Source organism: Rhinatrema bivittatum, chromosome 1, assembly GCF_901001135.1.
Source record: "Rhinatrema bivittatum chromosome 1, aRhiBiv1.1, whole genome shotgun sequence".
Lineage (NCBI taxonomy): Eukaryota > Metazoa > Chordata > Amphibia > Gymnophiona > Rhinatrematidae > Rhinatrema > Rhinatrema bivittatum.
The window spans coordinates 197654370-197676070 of record NC_042615.1 but is presented as its reverse complement, the minus strand read 5'-3'; the positions used below and the strand labels follow the sequence as shown (position 1 = coordinate 197676070).

At 46.3% G+C, this 21701-nt stretch overlaps 1 protein-coding gene across 3 annotated transcripts in view; it reads left to right on the top strand.

The window, feature by feature from the left end:
• The window catches only part of CC2D2A (coiled-coil and C2 domain containing 2A), a 404582-nt gene that overhangs the window by 235040 nt on the left and 147841 nt on the right, over positions 1 to 21701 (top strand). For all 3 annotated transcript variants that reach the window (XM_029590744.1, XM_029590748.1, XM_029590757.1), the window contains exon 22: positions 13704 to 13795. In XM_029590744.1, the coding sequence (XP_029446604.1) occupies positions 13704 to 13795 (92 nt within the window). The remainder of the gene's footprint in view (positions 1 to 13703; positions 13796 to 21701) is intronic.

Genomic DNA, 21701 nt, shown 5'->3' with positions numbered 1-21701 from the left:
ACAGAGTTCATTTGCAAGCCGATCTTTCTGATCCCTTTCAGGATTGGGTATCTTGACTCCCGGCAGATTTGCTCTGCTGCAGGTCTTGGACACCTGGACTGTTTGCCTCAGAACCTCTGTTTTCTGAGAGAAGTTGTTATTCCTTTAGAAGGGCCTTGTTAAACAGCTGTGCTGGCAGAGCAAATAACTTAGCCACTTGTTACTATTCTGGACAAAGTTCATCATCTCTGCAATCTTTTACTAGAACACAGGTCGGCAACTATTTTGTGAATCAGAAATCATATTTTGCTGCTTAGTAATAAAACTTCTGGTATCCCCTACAATCTCTTTAGTTAAGGTTCATCTTAGTGCCATTGCAGTATTTTACCAGCAGAGAGAAGGGTCCCCGATCTTTCTCCATCCCTTGTTATCAAAAATCATGAAAAGACTGTGGCAGTCCAACCACTCCAATCAGTAAACCCTCCAGTGCCTTGTTTTCTAAATAGTTTTCCACCCCAATCAACAGAATCAAGCATATTGCTCTTAAGATAGGAATTTAGACCTACATTTCTTTTTATCTGGCACTCATTTTGTTTCAGCCTTATATACTCAATATTCATAAGATGCTCATAGCTTAAATTCAGGTGCCTAAGTTAGGTAGCTAATGTATATTTTAATGACCTGTAAATTACCTAGCACACTATATTCTGATATAGGTGGACGACAAATATTTAAAGTAAATAAATAAATATGTGCTTCTATTCAGCCAACTTTAGGCCCTTGATTTTGGGCTGAATATAGGGGCCTAATTGAAACTGTATAGGCACCTAAATTTATGCTTGATACTGGTTTCCTAACTTTAGAATCCTAAGTTAGGCGCCCAGGACTGGAAATTAGTGCTGAGCATCTAACTTCATTCCCCCAACCTAGCGCCTCCCCTAGCCCCATTCACTTTTAAGATGCATTGTAAATTTTGGGTCCTAAATTTTGGAATATAAATACAATTTTCCAGATCTAGGCACTAACACTTACATTTATCTGCTTAGATCCTTTGAAAATTGGCCTATATGCAATCATATGTGATATCTAGCCTATATCAGGGTACAGTACATTTGGGATGGGGTTTTCTCTTTGAAAATTGCCACAAATGCAAAGTACACAAGGCCATTTGCAGGTGCAATTCTGTTTGAAAAGTACATATGTAGATACAAAAATGCAATTTACGAGATGTAAATCGGGGGCCAAGATGGCGGCATGACAGACGCAGAGGAATGCTCTCCTTACAATCTTTATTTCTTTTGGAAATGCCTTCCAAATGTAAAGGCAAAATTCGTGTCTTCCCCCAGACACCACATTACCTTTAGGACAGCATCTTATAACAACTTTTGCTTCTGGTCTGGCAGAAAAAGAGGGGGGTACCTGTCCTCGCTGCGACTACCGGTGTCGCCTGGGGAAACCACGCTGAGTCCCCCGGATCTGCACTTACTGCCGGCTCCAGTACCCATTGTCCCTACTCTCAGGATTGCAGCGCAGGATAATGACATCACTGCTGCGATGGCAGCCAGGGGTCAGAGTGGAGGTTTGCTGCCGAGTTTCCAGCTTTCTTCTAGCTTGCTGGAGTCAGTTTTGCCCTTTGAATTTGTAGTTCCGGTGGTTTCCTTGTCTCCTGTGGAAGCTCAGGAGGAGTGGGAAGGAAGAACTGTGGAAGTGGAGGCGGGACTTTCAGGAGAGGCTTCAGCTGGTATTGGGGGTGAGTGCTTTCAACCCCCTCCTAAACCAGCCATTGTAACATTAGAAGCGTTATGGGACCTTATAGTAAGTTTTGGAAGCTCAGTGAAAGATTGTCAACACAAAATTGAGACCTTAACAACTAATATGAATTCCCAGAATGCAAAATATGAAGGTCAAATTCAAGACTTGAAAAATCAAATGGTGTCCTCGTAACAGGTTATATCTCAAACCCAAGCTTGTAACCTAAAGCTGATTAAAGATTATGGGACTTGTTCCCGGAGGTTGGAATTCCTTGAAAACCACATTAGGCCCTCGAATCTGCGCTTTTTGAATTTACCCAGGGTGCTGGGGGAAGATATATACAGCACTCTGAAAAAATGTTTTCATGAAATTCTTGGGTTCGAAATGGAGAAGATTCCTTCAATAAATAAAGTGTTTTTCCTTCCTGGTGTCAGTAAAGACAGTCTTCCTAAAGACGGTCATATTGAAGCTATTTCCAATTTAACCCAATTTCTGGAGGACTCGGCTGTTGAGGACATTGAGCGATCTACTCTTCTTGTTTCTTTTGTTATGGAACAAGAAGCACTTGTTTCCAAGCAGCCCTTTGTGTTCATATTATCTCCTTCATTGCTATTTCTCAGTTCCTATATAATACCACCCCCTTTTTTACCTGTTTATTATAATTGCCATTCTATAGTTGTGCTGTAAACCGATGTGATGTCGCCCCTAATATCAATATAGAAAAATTCTTAAATAAATAAATAAATAAGATTTAAATGAAGTCATGAAGAGGTATTTTAAAAATATCTCTTCTACCTTTCATGGTCAATCAGTATGTATATATCCAGATTTTGCAAGGGTGACCCAAGTTAGGAGGGGAGATTTCCTTTCAATGAGATCCCAGGTGATAGCATTGGGATATACATTTATCTTAAGATACCCATGTAAATGTGTAATCCATGGTCAAAATGAATGTTTTGTATTTTTCTTCCCTGAGCAACTAAAATATTTTCTAAATTCCAGGAGTATAGTACCAGCACATCCTGGGGAACAGTAGGTCCCTAGATGATCCAATAAAATGTATCTGCCAGGCACGTTAAGTTTATTCCTATAATTTGTTTCCTGATATTCTCCTCTTGTATACTGGCCCCTCCAGCCATTTTTTCCATTAAGAAAAATGATGTAACTAGAAAAGAAGTTTCTTTATAATTATTTCATGTTATATTTGCTTGAGATATCATTTTATTTTCAGAAGTAAGAGTTTTCTTGCTTGTTTGTGATGAAATTAAGAAAAATAAAATTAAAAAGAAAAAAAATGCAATTTACATGTATAATTTTCCTCCCCGACCTAAATATGTTCCTGACAATTCCTATTTAATGTACCAAAAAGTGCACACTTTATTCTACATTGAGTAAGGGCATTTATCAGACAGCTGAATAACATGGGTAAAATGCTTCTTACCTACAGAAATTGCTTTGAAAATTGTTGTCACAGAGCTCAAAGTTTGAGACACCATCTTTTCTCCACAGTCCCCTCAAACAAACGTCTCAGTTCTGGAGTTTTCTAGCCTTTTGAAACATCTCAGCTCATACTGACTAGAGAATGTAACACCTTATACTGGAACAGCAAGAAGTACAGCATCCCACTCTTACACATCTTTTACCAAGTTCATGTCCATATCATACACTTATGTCTATGGAGAGCGAGAGAATACGTGTATGAGGAGAGACACGTAACTAAAACTATAACCAGACTTCTTTCTTACTCTGCTTATATAGGGAGCAGTATTCAAAGCTTTTTACATTGTTAGACACACATTTATATGCAGAAAAATGTGTTTTGAATATTCCCCCTCTCAATGAAGGTATGAGTATTCGTGCTATTCACAACATTTATAGTTTTGGTATCATAGAAGAGGACTGGGTCAGGAGAGTGACAATACATGAAGAGATTTCATTTTCAAATCTCTGCATATACTTTCTGGTGCATGCTATCCCCATGTAGGTGCAAAGTACCCAAGTACTTTTGCACTCGTGTTATGCACACTGACTACATTTTCAAATATAAAATCCACAATAAGTTTTCCTTTGAAAATGAGCTTGTGGTCTTGTATTCCTGGGACTGCAAGCACCACAAGGAGTATGAAAATGGTCCTCCTCGTCATTCAGTTCATCTGCAAGTGGTGAATTCTGTTTAAGTATTTTTCACTGACCTAATCTGTGAAGTCTCACATATACAGAGGTGGAAAATGTACCTGTTGCTGGCCCATTTCCAAGATGAGCTGCTGTGGTAGACCTGGACTATTAGATCTGGCTCTGAAGAGAGCCATTGTAGCAGGCGAGTCCAGGCCTAGTAGGAGTCAGTTCTAGTACTGTAAGTCTGGGCCTGAACAGAGTTGCTGTGGTGGGCCCAGGAGAAAACAGGCCAGGAAATAAGAGGAACCACCAAGATGGGCCTGGACTTGAAGAGAACTTCAAAGGCAACTACAGGCCTCTCCTGTAGTTGCTATTTAGAGGGCTTTCAACTAACAGATATCTGGAGATTACAGCATCCCAAAGAACAAGACTGTACTTTCTTTTCACCACGGCACAATATGTATAGTAGACTTGACTTCTTCCTGTGAACTTCCAAAATGTTAACCAAAATTCTTAGTAGTGATATTCTGACCTGTGCCCTTTCAGGCCACCACCCAGTGGAGATTTTTGTCTCTTTATCTGCGCATCAACCTAAAATACTTACTTGGAAGTTTACCACTTCTCTCCTGTGGACAAACATTTCCCTACCTTGCTCCGAGATGCTATAGAGGAGTACAATTTACATAACCCAGAGGCGGATTTCACGCCAACGCTCAGATGGGAGGCTTTTAAGGCTTTTCTCAGGGGTAAAATTATTGGATAAATGAGCTTTCTCCAGAGGGAAAGGTGACAGAAAGTAAATGCCTTATTACTGGATATACAAAAATTGGAAGCCCAACATAAATGTATAAATTACTTGAGAATAAGCAATGAGAGCTTAAATCTTTAGGGGTGGGGAAAGTCAGTCAAGCCCTAAAGTATACCAGATTAAAATTCTACAAGCACTGGAATAAGCTGGCTGCACTATTAGCAAGAGTGGTAAAAAAAAAAAAAAAAGGCTTGCAGATCTACTATTAAGGGAATCCGGATGCCCATGGGTGAGATTAAATATACTGGTCCTGATATAGAGACATTATTTGTTCAGTATTTCGCATATTTATATACAGACTGCAGGAGAGGATAACACAAGGGGTTTTTTAGTCTCCCTGGATTTACCAAGGCTCTCTGTTGATCAAAGGGAATTATTATCGAGTCCCATTTCATTAATGGTGATACAACAAGCTGTCAAAGCTCTCCCTGGTGGAAAGAGCCTAGGTTCTGATGGCTAGTCAGTAGCTCTTTTTAAGAAGCACTTATCAGACTTGGGTCCTTTCCTTATGCCTTTATTTAACACCCCTGTGGGGGAGAGGTTGAGTTTTAGAGATATGATGGATGCATATATATCGTTTATTCACAAGAAAGGACGAGATGAGGCTGATTATAGCTCATATAGACCTATTTCCTTACTAAAATATGATTACATAAATGGGTTTAGAAGTAGTCCTCCCTAGCTTGATACATGTGGATCCATCAGTATTTGTAAAAGGGAGACTTTCCTGGCGTGTAGCCAGATGGACTCAGAACAAATGAGATAGTATCCGCGTGCTAGCAGTTGGAGACGGATCTGACGTCAGCACGGGGGCGTATATATCCCCACAGGAAGCGTAGCTATTCAGTAATTTCCGTCTCCAAAGCAGTTTGGAGTGCCTGCACGCTAGTTGAGCGTGCTTTCCAAGACTACTTTAATTTTTCTCTTTTCTTCTCATTCTAGATTCTACTTCGTTTTGCTGTCTATTCGACTTAGAGCCCCGCGCTCCTGCGGTAGATACCCAAGGGTTCCTCCCGCAGCGAGCTCCCGGGGTGATTGCCGTGCTCCCCCGGTGGGAAAGTCCTCGGTCCTGCCGAAGCGCGGCAGTGACGCAGTCCCCGGACGCAGTCCGTGTGAGGTATACGAGGCCCTCGGTCCCGGCGGGGACGAGGTACCGGGTGCATTCCCTCAATTGCGGTGGCGAGGTGCTCCCTTCCCCCGCAGCCGGAGACCGCCTGTGTTCCAGCCGGGAAGCGCCGAAGCTGGTAAGGAGTACGGCTCTTCCTACAGGTCTCCGAAGCGCAGAGGATCGGCGGCGTGGCACGCCGTGGAGGACGCCCTGGTTGGGTCTTGCTCAGGTACTCCGCGCCCGTAATAGGCGCGGCTTTCTTCCTCCTTACTGAAAGCTTATTGAATGCCTATTGAGAGCATATTGCTGGCCGCTTATTACTGAGAGCTTATTGAATGCCTACTGAGAGCATATTGCTGGCCGCTTATTACTGAGAGCTTATTGAATGCCTATTGAGAGCATATTGCTGGCCGCTTATTACTGAAAGCTTATTGAATGCCTATTGAGAGCATATTGCTGGCCGCCTATTACTGAAAGCTTATTGAATGCCTATTGAGAGCATATTGCTGGCCGCCTATTACTGAAAGCTTATTGAATGCCTATTGAGAGCATATTGCTGGCCGCTTATTACTGAATGCTTATTGAATGCCTATTGAGAGCTTATTGCTGGCCGCTAATTACTGAATGCTTATTGAATTCCTATTGAGGGCTTATTGCTGACCACTTATTACTGAAAGCTTATTGACTGCCTATTAAGAGCATATTGCTGGCCGCTTATTACTGAAAGCTTATTGAATGCCTATTGAGAGCATATTGCTGACCGCTTATTACTGAAAGCTTATTGACTGCCTATTGCAAGCATATTGCTGGTCGCTTATTACTGAAAGCTTATTGAATGCCTATTAAGAAGCATATTGCTGACCGCTTATTACTGAAAGCTTATTGAATGCCTATTGCGAGCATATTGCTGGTCGCTTATTGCTGAAAGCCTATTGAGGGCACATTAAGCGCTTATTGCCTGTTGTATTACGCGCCTATTGCTGCCACTTATTATTGAGCGCCTGTTGTATTGAGCGCCTATTGCTGCCGCATATTATTATTGAGCGCCTATTGTTCAATGGATCAGAAAGCTGCAGAGTCTTCGGCGATGGCGCCGCCTGCTTCAGGCATTGCAGCCCTTGGCCTCTGCCCAGCATGCCACCTTAGGGCCACGCGCAGGGATGAGCCAGATTCTCTGTGTGCCCAATGTGAGGGGGCCGTGCGACCCTCGGGCCAGGACCTGTCTCAACCATGATTTGTGGACAGTTCCCCAGGGGCTACCCCGGAGTTAGGGGGCAGTCTCGACCAATCAGGCATCCCGGGGGAGCTTGTACCCCGGCGATTAGAGGCTGCTTCCATTTCCTGGGTGGATCTCTTTAAGGGAATTCATGCTTTTCTACAGATGCAAACGGCTGCCCATCCAGGCCCTGCGGTTCCTGCTGTTCCTGTGGTTCCTGCGGTGGCTGCGCCTGCGGCGGCTGCTCTGGTAGCGGCTCCTGCGGATCCGGTTCCTGGACCATCACAACCTTATCGCGAGCGGGACTTCCCACCGATGGATAGCCCAGATCAATCAGACCAGGAGGTCTCACAGGACGAGTCCGAACTCCCGGACGGGGGAGACCTCCCTCCAGGGACTGAGCCATATCGAACCATGAGGTGGTTCTTCCCTAAGGAGGATCTCTCCGACCTGGTGTCTCAGTGTCTGGCAGAATTGGATATTACAGGTCCCAGCGCTTCGGTACCTTCTGCGCAGAACCCCCTGCTGGAAGGTCTTCGTCCTACGGCCCGCCATTTTCCATTCTTACAGGCGGCGCAACAACTGATCGATTTAGAATGGGCGGCTCCAGCGGCTGCCTTCAAAGGGGCTATGGCTCTGACGAGCATGTACCCATTGGCACCGGCTATCCAGGATCTGCTGGCGTGCCCTCAGGTGGACGCCTTGATTAGCGCTGTGATCAAGCGCACTACCATTCCAGTTGAAGGGGGGACGGCCCTCAGGGAGCCGCATGATCGGCGACTGGACGCCATTCTGCGTCAGGCCTTTGAGGTGGCAGCTTTATCTTTACGGATCGCCACCTGCTGCACGGTGGTGACGCGTGCCTGTTTGTCACAGGTTAGAAACAACGCTCCAGCGGCAGACATGGAATCCGCTCTTTCGTTCCTTACGGATGCGGCATTTGACCTGGTCCGGACAACAGCTAAGGGGATTTCATCCTCCGTAGCCGCCAGGAGGCAGCTCTGGATCCGAAGATGGTCGGCTGATGCGCCTTCTAAAACCCGCCTCACCAGATTGCCCTTCAAGGGCTCTTTTCTATTTGGCAGCGACCTTGATAAACTGGCCAGTGCATGGGGCGCCTCTCCAGTGCCCAGATTGCCGGAAGATCGGTTCCGAAGGGGCCAGCGCGCCTTTCCAAGGCCCTCCAGGGGCAGGAGTTCCCAGCGTTTCGTTCCTTACAGGGGTCGTTACCAGGCACCTCGTCCTCCGGCCAGGAATCAGTCCTTTCGGACCGAGCAGCGCAAGAGGGGAGCGGGCCCAGGCTCGGGTCCCGGCCGCGCCTCCCAATGAGAATCCGCCGATTCATCTGGGGGACGGAGCCATAGGGGGCAGGTTGACCCTCTTCTACCCCAGATGGGTCGAGATTACATCGGACCAGTGGGTTCTCGCCGTTATCCAGGAGGGATATTATCTGGACTTTCATTATCTCCCTCCGGACAAGTTTGTGGAATCTTCGTATCCCATACACAAGAAGGCAGCATTGGAAGCTACCCTGGCAAGGCTCCTGTCCTTGAAAGCCATCATCCCAGTACCTGCCTGGGAAGTGAATTCTGGCCATTATTCCATCTATTTCATGGTACCCAAGAAAGGGGGTACCTTTCGGCCTGTCCTGGACCTCAAGTCTGTCAATCGATACTTACGGGTCCCGAGGTTTCGCATGGAAACTCTATGCTCCGTCAAGGCCGCAGTACAGCCAGGGGAATTCCTCACGGCATTAGACCTGTCAGAGGCATACCTGCATATCCCGATCCATCCGGATCATCAGCGCTACCTACGCTTCAAGGTTCTAGGCCGCCACTTCCAGTTTCGGGCTCTGCCCTTTGGGTTGGCGACATCGCCACGGACATTCACCAAGGTAGTAGTAGTAGTAGCGGCGGCGCTCAGGCGGGAAGGAATTCTGGTCCATCCCTACCTAGACGACTGGCTGATCAGGGCAAAGTCTCGAGAGGAGAGCCTTCGGACCACCGACAGAGTGATAGCCCTTCTGGAAAGCCTGGGCTGGGTTATCAACCTCGGCAAGAGCTGCCTACAGCCTTCCCAGTCACTGGAATACCTGGGAGTACAGTTCGACACCCGGGCAGACACGGTCAGTCTCACCACCAAGAGGACGCTGAAACTTCAGCAGCGTATCCAGTATTTGATGGGAGCCAGTCGACCCACCGCCTGGGATTATCTGCAGGTTCTTGGTCTCATGGCATCCACCCTGGAAGTGGTGCCCTGGGCGCGGGCCCATATGAGACCTCTCCAACACGCCCTGCTCTCTCGCTGGAGCCCCCGTCTACGGACCTACTCCACGCACCTACCTCTACCAGCCCGAGTACGGACCCAGTTACGGTGGTGGTTGCAGTCCAACCACATGAGCAGGGGATCGAAGATGTCCTCACCCACGTGGATTTTGCTCACCACAGATGCCAGCCTAAGCGGCTGGGGCGCACACTGCGAAGAACTCACCGCGCAAGGGCGGTGGAACAGAGAAGAGTCGGCGTGGAACATCAACCGTCTAGAGGCCCGGGCTGTCCGATTGGCATGCCTTCAATTTGCCCACAGACTGCAGAACAGAGCAGTCAGAGTGATGTCCGACAACGCCACCACGGTGGCATACATCAATCGTCAGGGCGGAACCAGAAGCCGACAGGTATCTCTGGAGATCGCCCCTCTGATGACTTGGGCAGAGGTGAATCTTCAGGACATCTCCGCAGTCCACATCGCCGGGAAGGACAATACCACAGCAGACTTCCTCAGCAGGGAAAGCCTGAATCCGGGAGAGTGGCAGCTCTCGCCCACGGCCTTCCAGATGATTGTGGATCATTGGGGGTTTCCGGACATGGATTTACTGGCAGACAAGTCCAATGCTCAAGTACCCAGATACTTCAGCCGCAAGCGCGACCCGTGCTCACACGGAATCGATGCCCTGGTTCAGCCGTGGCCTCCAGGGACTCTACTGTACGCCTTTCCTCCGTGGCCTCTGCTAGGCGCTGTCATCGGCAAGATTCGGAGACACCGGGGCCTAGTCCTTCTAGTGGCGCCAGACTGGCCAAGACGACCCTGGTACGCGGACATGAGAAGACTACTGGCAGGGGAGCCCCTTCCCCTGCCTCCTCTCCGGGACCTTCTACAGCAAGGTCCCATTCTTCACGAGGATCCGGCTCAATTCTCTCTTACGGTATGGCCCTTGAGAGGGCTAGATTGAAGAAGAGGGGTTACTCGGAGCCCGTGATTGATACCCTCCTCCAAGCTCGCAAGTTTTCCACATCCCTCACATACATCCGGATCTGGAGAGTATTTGAAGCATGGTGCGACACTCACGGCACCAATCCTCATGCAACCACAATCCCTATTGTGTTGGATTTCCTGCAGGATGGCCTTCAGAAGGGTCTCTCCCTCAGCTCCATCAAGGTTCAGGTGGCTGCGCTGTCTTGCTATGGTCCCAGGAGGGATGGCAAGACCATCGCCAAGCACCAGGATGTTTCTCGCTTCCTGCAGGGAGTCAAGCATATTCGTCCGCCACTGAAGTGGCCTGTGCCTTTGTGGAACCTCAACCTTGTTTTGGATTTCCTTGCGGGATCCACCTTCAGACCCCTTCGGGGCCTGTCTCTTCGTTCCCTCACTTTGAAGATGGTATTCTTGCTGGCTGTATGTTCAGCCCGCCGCATCTCAGAACTACAAGCATTGTCCTGCCGTGATCCCTTTCTCAGAATCACTCCAGAGGCTATCCATCTTCGTACGGTTCCCTCCTTTCTACCTAAGGTGGTTTCACAGTTTCATCTTAATCAAACCATATCCTTGCCTACCACGGCGGGTCTGAAGAAATCTGAAGAAGGGCGTTTGTTACGCCATCTCGACATTGGCAGATTGCTGCCCAGATATTTGGAACTTACACAAGACCTACGAAAGACGGACCATCTGTTCGTCCTGTACAGCGGGAAGAAGCTAGGTGAAGCGGCCTCGCGGCCCACCATCGCCCGCTGGATTAAAGAAGTTGTCAGAGCAGTGTACGTAGAGGCCGGGAAGTCTCCGCCTCTACAGGTCAAGGCTCATTCTACCAGAGCACAAGCAGCATCTTGGGCGGAATCCAGGATGCTATCGCCTGCGGAAATCTGTAAAGCGGCGACTTGGTCTTCCCTCCATACCTTCTCCAGGTTCTATCGTCTGGATGTTCAGGCCGGGGAGGACTCGGCATTTGCGCGGGCGGTACTACATGGGCCTCAGGCAGCCTCCCGCCCAGGCTGGGAGTAAAGCTTTTGTACATCCCATTTGTTCTGAGTCCATCTGGCTACACGCCAGGAAATGTTGGGATTACTACCTGATAATCCCCTTTTCCTTAGTGTAGACAGATGGACACAGCATCCCGCCCAGCTGCCTGCGTACGTGGGTATCACCGATTCAAGGTAAGCCATGTCCTCTGTTTCCATAAGAGCGTACACTCTACCAGGTGTCCACGCCTTCCGGTTGGGAATGCTGGCGGTCTCCAGCTCCTGTCAATCGGTCAGGGGAATCCTGTTTCACTTTTTAACTGAGCGTCAGTACACACATCTATAACAGCTTTTGCAAGGAAGATTACTGAATAGCTACGCTTCCTGTGGGGATATATACGCCCCCGTGCTGACGTCAGATCCGTCTCCAACTGCTAGCACGCGGATACTATCCCATTTGTTCTGAGTCCATCTGTCTACACTAAGGAAAAGGGGATTATCAGGTAGTAATCCCAACATTTCTACCTAGCACATTAGATGATGATTCAATATTCTGCAGCTCGCTAAAAACAGAGGAATGTCTGGCTTAGTGACCTCATTAAATGCAGAAAATGCCTTTGACTGGCTTTCCTGCCCTTTTCTTTTTGCGGTGTTGGAACAGGCTGGAATTCCAGGAATGTTTATTCAGTGGGTGTGGGCAATGTACGCTCAACCTAAGCACGAATAATTGTCAGTGGCTCTCTTTCTCCCTTTTTTCCTATATCTTGTGGAACTCAGCAGGGTTGTCCCCTTTCTTCCTTGTAGTTTGACTTAGCAATAGAGCCACTTGCTCTGGTAGTTAGGCAACATGCTCCTATGTTAGGATTCATCCTTGGGGGAAGGGACCAGTGGATTTCTCTGAATGCAGATGATGTCCTTATTTATATGACTGAAATACCAAAGACAGGACAAGCCTTGCTTGACCTAATGACCAGATATGGTGAGCTCTCCAAATGTGTTCACAGCATGTTGGAGAGGATGTGGAGAGGCTGACACCTATTTCCATATGTGGTGAGACTATCAGGGCACACGATACATTTGATCGGGGGTTGCTCGGGAGGTGGTCGATATCTTAGGTCAGCCAGTTCATACTGGGCCCATTCTGGGACTGTTGGGATGCTGGGATGGATCCTTGGATCTTAAAAACACAGAGCTTTGGTTGGGCAATTGTTGTTAGCATCTTGCTTTATGATAGCGACATTTTGGAAGTCCAACCCCAGCCTTACCTATTGGAGGGAACAAGTATGCATATTAGCTGATATTGAAAAGTTGAGATTTGATTTGAAGGGAGAGAATTTCAAGTATGAAAATGTATGGGGCATTTATCTCCAATTTTGCTGAGCTGGGTTGTTAGCTTAATGAAGGTCTAGTGGGGGCCAAATAGGTGGGACTGAATTCTGTATTATTAAGCATACATGCTACTTGATATACTATATATTGCCTTTTGTTACGACTTTTTCAATGGTTTTGCCTTGTTATTGCTGGTTTTGTATGCTAAAAACTTGAAAATAGTTTAAAAAAAAAAAGCGAACAGGCCTTGGGATTAGGTGAAACTGCTACCACTATGGCTGTTCGCTGCCCATAAGAAGAGAGATTGAAGGGAAGGAGGGAGTGGAGATGCCCACAAAAAAAAACTTTAAACTAATAGAAAAAACAAAAAAACAAGTAAATAAAATCTCCAAATGCTAAATAAAACAAAAAAAAAGCTAAATAAGAAATCCAAGAATTACAAAAAAACAAGCAAAAAAAAAATTCAGACATAACTAAACTTGCATCAAAAAGCAAAAACAAAATAATATTAATGAGCAAAATAAAAAATAAAAAAAAACTTTTTTGGTTGGTGTCCAAGTTTTTAAAATATTTTTCCATCTCTCTATATACTGTTTACATATGCACACATAGGGGCAGATTTTAAAACCTACGCGCGTGGCGTACATTTGTGCGTCCAACCCAGTGCGCACAAATGTACGACTGATTTTATAACATGCGCGCGCAGCTGCACGCATGTTATAAAATCAGGGGTCGGCGCGCGCAAGGGGATGCACACTAGTGCAACTTGCACGTGCCGAGCCCTCGGGGAGACCAGCTGGCTTTCTCCGTTCCTTCCCCTTCCCCCCCCCCCAACCTTCCCCTCACTTCCCCTACCTTTCCCGCCCCCCCAACCCGAAACCCCCTCCGTACCTTTGTCTCAGAAGTTACGCCTGCTGGCCCAGCGGCCTTGCAGAGGCATCTGGCCACGCCCCCGGATCACCCATTTTTTCAAGCCCCGGGACTTACACGCGTCCCAGGGCTTTACACTCGCTGCCGGGCCTTTTGAAAATAGGTCCGGCGCACGTAGGGCTTTTAAAATCTGCCCCATATGTTCTATGTGTTTCTTGAGCTTATTATCAGTAAATTGCATCCCTAAGTATTTTTAATTCTAAATGTGAAACTATAGTTCTGTACTGTTTACAGGTTAGAGAATCCGTGATGAACAGATTCCTCATTGCAAAACATCATTTCATTCTGTCTGACCTGGTTGTTGAAGAGGAACTTCCAACTATTGGGTAAGACAGTAACTCCTCCATTGTGTACAATCTGGGGAAAATTTTCAACAGGGCTCCTAACTGCAATGTACTTTTCAGTACTTTTCAGCGTGCACAAACCCAGCTGATGTTCAAACATAAGGTACCTTCATTGTGAAAGTAAGTGTATTCTTTCAGAGGACAGAAAGACACTTGTGGGGATTCAGCAAGTCTACCCTCATTACTGCCTATTCTGTACAATGAAAATTTACCTCTTTGGGTGTTGTTTCAACAGCCATTTATATGCAGAGAGATTGATATTCAGTGCCACTTAGCAGGATAATTAAGTTAGCAGGATAATTAAGTAATTATCCTGCTAACTGGTGACAACTGACTATCTGGCCATAATTAGTGACTAAATGGTGGGTGAGAAATGAGTGTTTCAGGGAGGAGTTACTTATCCGGCTAAATTGCAAGTTTTGAATATTCCCCTTGCTTATCTGACTAAAAGATAGCTGGATAAGTCATTATGCAGCTAAGATTTATCCAAAAAAGAAAGGGGCATATTGGGGGCATTCTGGGGTGGGGTTGAAATCGCTGAATAACTTAGCCGGCTTAGCTGAATAAGTTATTCGGCTAACTGAAGACGTGTCTGCTAGCAAGTATAACATTTTTCTGCCCCATGTGGCTAGATAAGTTTATCCTTAACCAGCTATATTTAAAAGAATATATCTGGTTAAGTGCCAAGGTGCATTTAAAAAAAAAAAAATAATAAAAAAACATTGTGGGGCTAGTAGCCCTATAGTTCCCTTCTCCTCTCCTCCTCCCCCCACCCCTCCCCTTCCACCGACACGCACTAAATTCAGGGCCCTGCTGGGGAAAATCCAGAACCTTTCATCCCACACACACTAAAACCAGGACCTTGCCGGGCTGAGTCCAGGACCCTTCCCCCCTCCCCGAAACCCCTCAAACATCTTGAAAAAGTTAATTTTAAAGGGCTGATACAGCCTCCCCCTGCCCACTTCCCAATCCAGTCAAAAATACAACACAAATTGCCTTGCTGGCCATCCCCACCACCCCAACCCTAACCCTTCCACCTTCATGGTACCTTAGATATGAAAGGTCTTCTGCCCGGATCATGGTAGCAGCCTACATGACCCAAGCCCTGCACTTATATGGTTGCTAGGGAAGCTACTCTAGAAGTGCAACATAGAAACATAGAAATGACGGCAGAAGAAGACCAAACGGCCCATCCAGTCTGCCCAGCAAGCTTCACACATTTTTTCTCTCATACTTATTTATTTCTCTTAGCTCTTGGTTCTATTTCCCTTCCTCCCCCACCATTAATGTAGAGAGCAGTGATGGAGCTGCATCCAAGTGAAATATCTAGCTTGATTAGTTAGGGGTAGTAGGGGTAGTAACCGCCGCAATAAGCAAGCTACACCCATGCTCATTTGTTTTTTTCCCAGACTATGTTATACAGCCCTTATTGGTTGTTTTTCTTCTCCCCTGCCGTTGAAGCAGAGAGCTATGCTGGATATGCATCGAAAGTGAAGTATTAGGCACATTTGGTTTGGGGTAGTAACCGCCGTAACAAGCCAGCTACTCCCCGCTTTGTGAGTGTGAACCCTTTTTTTTTTTTTCCTTCTCCCCTGCCGTTGAAGCGGAGAGCTCTGCTGGATGTGTGAAGTATCAGTTTTTCTTCTCCCCTGCCGTTGAAGCAGAGAACTATGCTGGATATGCATTGAAAGTGAAGTATCAGGCTTATTTGGTTTGGGGTAGTAACCGCCGTAACAAGCCAGCTACTCCCGTCTTTGTGAGTGCAAATCTTTTTTTCCACATTTCCTCTTGCTGTTGAAGCTTAGAGCGATGTTGGAGTCACAGTAACCATGTGTATGTTTATTGAATAAAGGTATTGTCTCCAGGCAGTAGCCATCATTCTGGCGAGTCACCCACTCTTCATTGGCGGCCTCTTGACTTTATGGATCCACAGTGTTTATCCCACGCAAGATGGGTACCCTAAAGTTTAAGCCCCAGAGATTACCATAGAATAAGCACCATGGGACACCCAAGGAGCCCATGCAGCAGCAGCAATTTAAAGAATTGAGACATTACTGTCCTAAATTTCCATTCTTACAAGTCCCGAGGGACCACAAAGAGTCTTTTCATGGATGGAAAGGAAATTCCTGAGATGGAGCAAGCTACATAGTAATGAAACAAAGAAAGAGCAGGGAATCCTTCATAAAAAATGAACTATCACATATTAAAGAAAGAGACCAGTATTCATAAATATTTCAAAAATATCCTTATAAGTGGCATCAGATATTCACTCATGCTCAAATTTAAATCTACAGTCTTTCTTAGTATTCAGATAGATGAATCCAAAACAAGTGGGATATGCACCTCTACCAGCAGATGGAGACTGAGCAAAACTGACATCACAGTGTATGCACTGACATCAGCCCGTCAGTATTCTCCACCTCCAGCAGATGGTGGACATGCATCTGCCTACTGGGGATTGCTTTAAATTTTAGAAGGAGAAAAGAAGAAGGAAAATTGAATTTGCCCTGCTCTTCTGTGGTGATATCATATGATCCCTACCTCAGTCGAGAATTCCTGAGGTGATATCCTAGGATCTCTCCCTCAGATGAGCACCTTGCTCCGGTAACTGGTTTTCAGCCGGCTTGGACTTAACTGTTTAAAAAAAAAAAAAAAAAGCAGCTGAAAGGCAGCTTGTGCAGAAGCCAAGGGCAGCGGTGAAGGTATACGCCCTCTCCTCCCACAACTAGAGACCAATTCTGTACTCAGCCGGGATGGGCTGAGCCCAGGTAAAAAGTAAAAAAAAAATATATATATATAATCAGAGAGGGAGGTGAGTTTTTGTAGGGTTCCTCTCTCATTCGGTCTCTGTGCTTGGCGCGCCAATCTAATGTTCATTTCCTCCTCCGTGGGAGTTTGGGGGACGTGAGCAGCCTGGTGGGTTGAGCAGCCTTTTGGCTAGGCCCCGCTTTCAGGCATTTCTTGTTTGCAACTTGGTAGGCTGAGGTGGTGTTTTGCATGCTTTTTCGTGCGCAATAGGCTGCTCTCTTCAGTTCTGTCAGTTTGTGTGAGAGCGTCCAAGTGTACATTCAATTTCTGCGCCTAGTGGGGCACTTACTTGGACGCTTAGTTGGGCACCTGATTGGACATCCTCTTGGTTAGGGGTGTTTATCTATGCGTTCATTCACACATGCTTATCTGTGCGCGCAAGTCTGTACGACCTCGTGGGAGCCCAATTTTTGGGCACCCATCAAGGCACAGTGTTGAGCTCCTAAATTTTGGACACCTAATTTTTTGCAGTGAGATTACAGCTGGATGCACACTCCTCAGACATTTATTACTGCATACTGATAGACTGTGGCACTTATAGCAAAGAAACCTAAGCACCTTACCCTCTTTGCTACTTGTCATATTCAGGCATTTCAGCCTGGTGCTCCCTCTAATTTGTGTCAGTGTTGCTTGGAGGCTCGGGGGGAACTGCCTTCATCCGATTTTGCTAAGCCTGGTTCTTCCGAGCCTGATGCAGGACAGGAAAAAGAGCTGCCATAAGGGTCACCTGAATTTGGAGCTCCCCTAACTGGTTTTTCAGCAGCGGAAGGTAGTTCAGTGGGCTCAGGACAGGTGCCCCCTTGTTTTGGCATGGATCCCTCTGCCTTTTCTTGGATTGAATTTTTTCAAGGACTTCAATCTTGACAGTTCAGATCGTAGGCGATGAAATTCCACATGCCCGGTGCTGCAAGTAAGTGTCAGGGTACGCCTAAATCTGCTGCTGGTCTTCTCAATAGGAACCCAGATGGCACAGATGGATCCTTACTCCCTGGAAGAGTTTCTGCTTCCCTAGATCTCACGGAAGCATATCTACACATCGGAATCCACGAGGATCAACAGATTCCTCCAATTCAAGATCCTTGAAATGCATTTCCAGTTCTGTGCCTTTCACTTCGGTCTGGCTACCACTCCATGTACGTTCACCAAGGTGATGGTAGTAGTGGCGGCAGCCCTCCGAAGGGAGGATGTACTGGTTCACCCATATCTGGACGACTGGCTCATCTGCGTGAATCCGATGAGCTCTGCAAGCAAGCGGTACTAAAGATCATGCACCATCTGAGGTCCCTCGGTTGGGTTGTCAACCAGTCCAAGATTCATCTTTGCCCTTCTCAGGTTCTGGACTTCTTGGGAGCACGTTTCGATACCCGTCTAGGCAGAGTCTTCCTCATGGAGGATCGATCACCAAGTTCCAGTGTTAGGTTCAACAACTTATGATGACCTCAGTTCCCAGAGTCTGGGACTACTTGCAGGTGTTTGGCTCTCTAGCATCTGCTCTGGAGTTGGTCCCGTGGGCGTTTGCTCATATGAGGCCCTTACAGAAAGCGCTGCTATCCCGTTGAGATCTGATGTCGGAGGAATTCCAGATGGCTTTACCGCTCACAGAGTCCGCCAGGTCCAGTCTTAGATGGTGGCTTGCCCGTGTCCACTTGAGGCATGGGGTGGACCTCAAAGTGCCTCAGTGGGTGATAGTGACCACGGACACCAGCCTCGGGTTAGGGGGCAGTGTGCCAGTCCCAGTCGGTTCAGGGAGAATGGGCGAAGAAAAAGGCATGGTAGTCCATCAATCGCCTAGTGACCAGAGTGGTGAGTCTAACCTTACAGAGTTTTCTCCCGCCCTTGCACAACCGGCTCCAGTATCTTTCGGGCAATGTGACAGCAGTAGCCTACATCAACCATCAAGGAGGAACCAAGATTCATCCGGTAGCTTGGGAAGCGGAACTGTTAATGTCCTGAGTGGAACAACACCTGGCCTTGCTGGCGTCATCTCACATAGCGGGGACTGACAATGTACAAGCAGATTTTCTAAGCCGCCAAAGACGACCCCAGAGAGTGGGAGCTATCATCAGAAGCAATGACCCTCATCTCACGCAGATGGGGTACTCCTCATATGGATTTAATGGCAACTCGGACAAACGCCAAAGCACCACGTTACTTAGTCACCAACAGGAACATGGAGCGGAAAGGGTTGATGCCCTAGTGCTTCCCTGGCCGCACAATGTTCTGCTTTGTGTATTTCCTCCATGGCCACTGATTGGCAATCTCCTGAGGAGAATAGAAGTTTACCCAGGGATGGTAGTCCTTGTGGCTCTGGAATGGCCTCAGAGGCCCTGGTTCGCCGATCTAGTCAGTCTCACAGTGGACGGACCCCTTCGTCTGAGCCATTTTCCATACGTACTGCGGCAAAGCCCTATATTTTTCGACCAAGTAGATTGCTTTTGTCTAGCGGCCTGGCTTTTGAAAGGAAACAGTTAAGAAAGAAGGGCTATCCTGAAGATGTTATCACTATCCTGCTTTGAGCCCGAAAGACCTCTACTTCTTTGACTTATGCCAGGTCTGAAAGGTCTTTGAATCTTGGTATTGCGAACAGGGGACTCTGCCTCGACAGGCCTCAGTGGCGCAGATTCTAGCTTTATTACAGAAAGGCCTCAGTAAAGGGTTGGTGTTTAATTCCCTCCGGGTGCAGGTTGTGGCTTTAGGATGCTTGAGAGGCAAGCTTCATTAGGTGGTCTTGGTGGCACATCTGTATGTGGTGTGTTTCCTCCGAGGAGGCGAAACATTTGAATCCCCCAGTTCATCCGGTATGTCTGTCTTGGAACCTTAATCTGGTTCTCAGAGTCCTGTGCGCTCCTTTTGAATCTCTTAAGCAGGCCACCTTGAAGGATTTAACTCTGAAGATGGTGTTTTTGGTGGCAATTTGCTCTGAAACTTCAGGCTCTTTCATGCAGGGAACCTTTTTTTATGAATTTACAATACTGGGGTCTCACTTCAACTGGTTCCCTCCTTTCTGCCAAAGGCGGCCTCAGCTTTCCACTTGAATCAGTCATTGAAACTTCCGGCTTTTACCAATGTTGAGTTGGACGCGCCGCACGCTAGAGAACTGAGGCGCTTGGATGTTAGGAGAATCCTCTTACGTTATCTTGAAGTTACTAATGCTTTTCGGGTCTCCGATCACCTTTTTGTTCTCTGGAATGGTGCTAACAAGGGACATAAAGTGTCCAAAGCGACTATAGCTCAGTGGTTGAAGGAGGCTATTGCTTCTGCTTATATTTGTCAAGGATGGCCTGTCCCTGAAGGTTTAAAAGCGCATTCCATTTGGTCGCCGGTTACTTCCTGGGCAGAGTGCCAGTTAGTTTTGCTACAAAAAATTTGCAGGGCGGCGACATGGAAATCTCTGCACACTTTTTCCAGACACTACTGTTTGGACGTCCAGGCTCCGGATGTCAACAATTTCGAAAGCAGTGTCATTCGAACGGGACTCTCAAGTCCCACCCCAGGTAGGGTAGCTTTGGTACATCCCAGCTGTCTGGACTGATCCGGGTACGTACAGGGAAAGGAAAATTGGTTCTTACCTGCTAATTTTTGTTCCTGTAGTACCACAGATCAGTCCAGATTCCTGCCCATTGGTGGTGGTCAGGTTTGAGAGTCCGCATGAACTCCGTTACAGGTTCTTAAAGGGGAACAGGTTTCTCCTTATCCTGTTCACAGATTTTTTCATGGTCATAGTTGATTTACTCATTTCCTTCTTGTCCTTGTTTGTTTGTTTTACATATACTTTTCTGCTTTGGTAATCATTAGTACTGAGAAGATGCAGTTGACACACCAGATTAAGAGGGGGTGCTCTCGAATTTTTTCTCTGTCTCCATCTGCTGGAAGGGAGGTAAAACCCAGCTGTTTGGACTGATCTGTGGTACTACCGGAACGAAAATTAGCAGGTAAGAACAAATTTTCCTATCTAATGTAATGTAATTTTGAATATTCATTGTGGATATCATGAAAACTAGACCTGTTTGGTTCTTTGGAGGTATTGTGTTTTTAACTAATCAGCTCATCCTTCCTCTTCCATTCTGTGCATGGATTTGGGAAATTGACGAATTATACTAATAATTCTTTTTCATTGCACAATTGAAAAGAGACTGTGTGCTGGGGGGAGGGGACCATTTAATTATTGAATAGATACTTGGTATAAATTAATTTGTTCTTTTTTCATGCAATTAGACATGCTACTAAATTTTCTGTAAACTTAGAAAGGTTCTAGGTTTGATTGTTACCATCTAAGTGAGCTTTAGAGTAGCATACCTCATGGAGTTCTGATTCCCTGTTATGTAAAAGAGAAAACACATTTTTTAGATTTTTTTTTTAAATTATACTATGTCCCCACATTGTTAACATAACACTGATGACAACTGTAGCATCATTTATTTTATATTTCCTCTCTTTGAGCACTCTTTAAGCCCATTTATAGAAAAGCCCACTTAGGGTAAAGCGGACTTCAGCCCTAATTTTTAAAGCAGACTTGCACGTGCAACTCCACTGCGAACATAAGCAGGCCCATGCATACTGTAGCACGGCATAGGCACACACATTGTTATCTGCTAGAGAGCAGGTATAAATGTTCATGCCGAGATTTATGTGTATGCTTCAGAAAAACAAAAGTATGCACGTAAATGATTCCGCCCCCCTCAACACGTACAATCCACAGAGTAATTTTCAAAATGCCATTTATGTGCATATATGGTTAACCTACATATTTATTTTAGCATGTCTGTCTTTTTCATTGTTTCTTTTGTTCTTTTTCTGCTGTTCCGTATTCTCTAAGTTCTGGTGGTCCAGGGTATGTCATGACAAATTTGTCATTCTTTTCCTTTTACATCCTATTCTTTTTGTTCTGGTATGGAATAAGGGTCCTACTCTCAAGCTATTCATTCATGCCACAGAAATTGTGCACAAAACCCCCATACATATTTCTGTATTGTAACATATGCTAAAATTGTATTCTTCCCTTGGGGGAAAAGTTGCCCTGGGAGATGGATATTCCCATGTAAGAATGGCATGCCTAAAATTGACAAGAAAAAGATCAAAC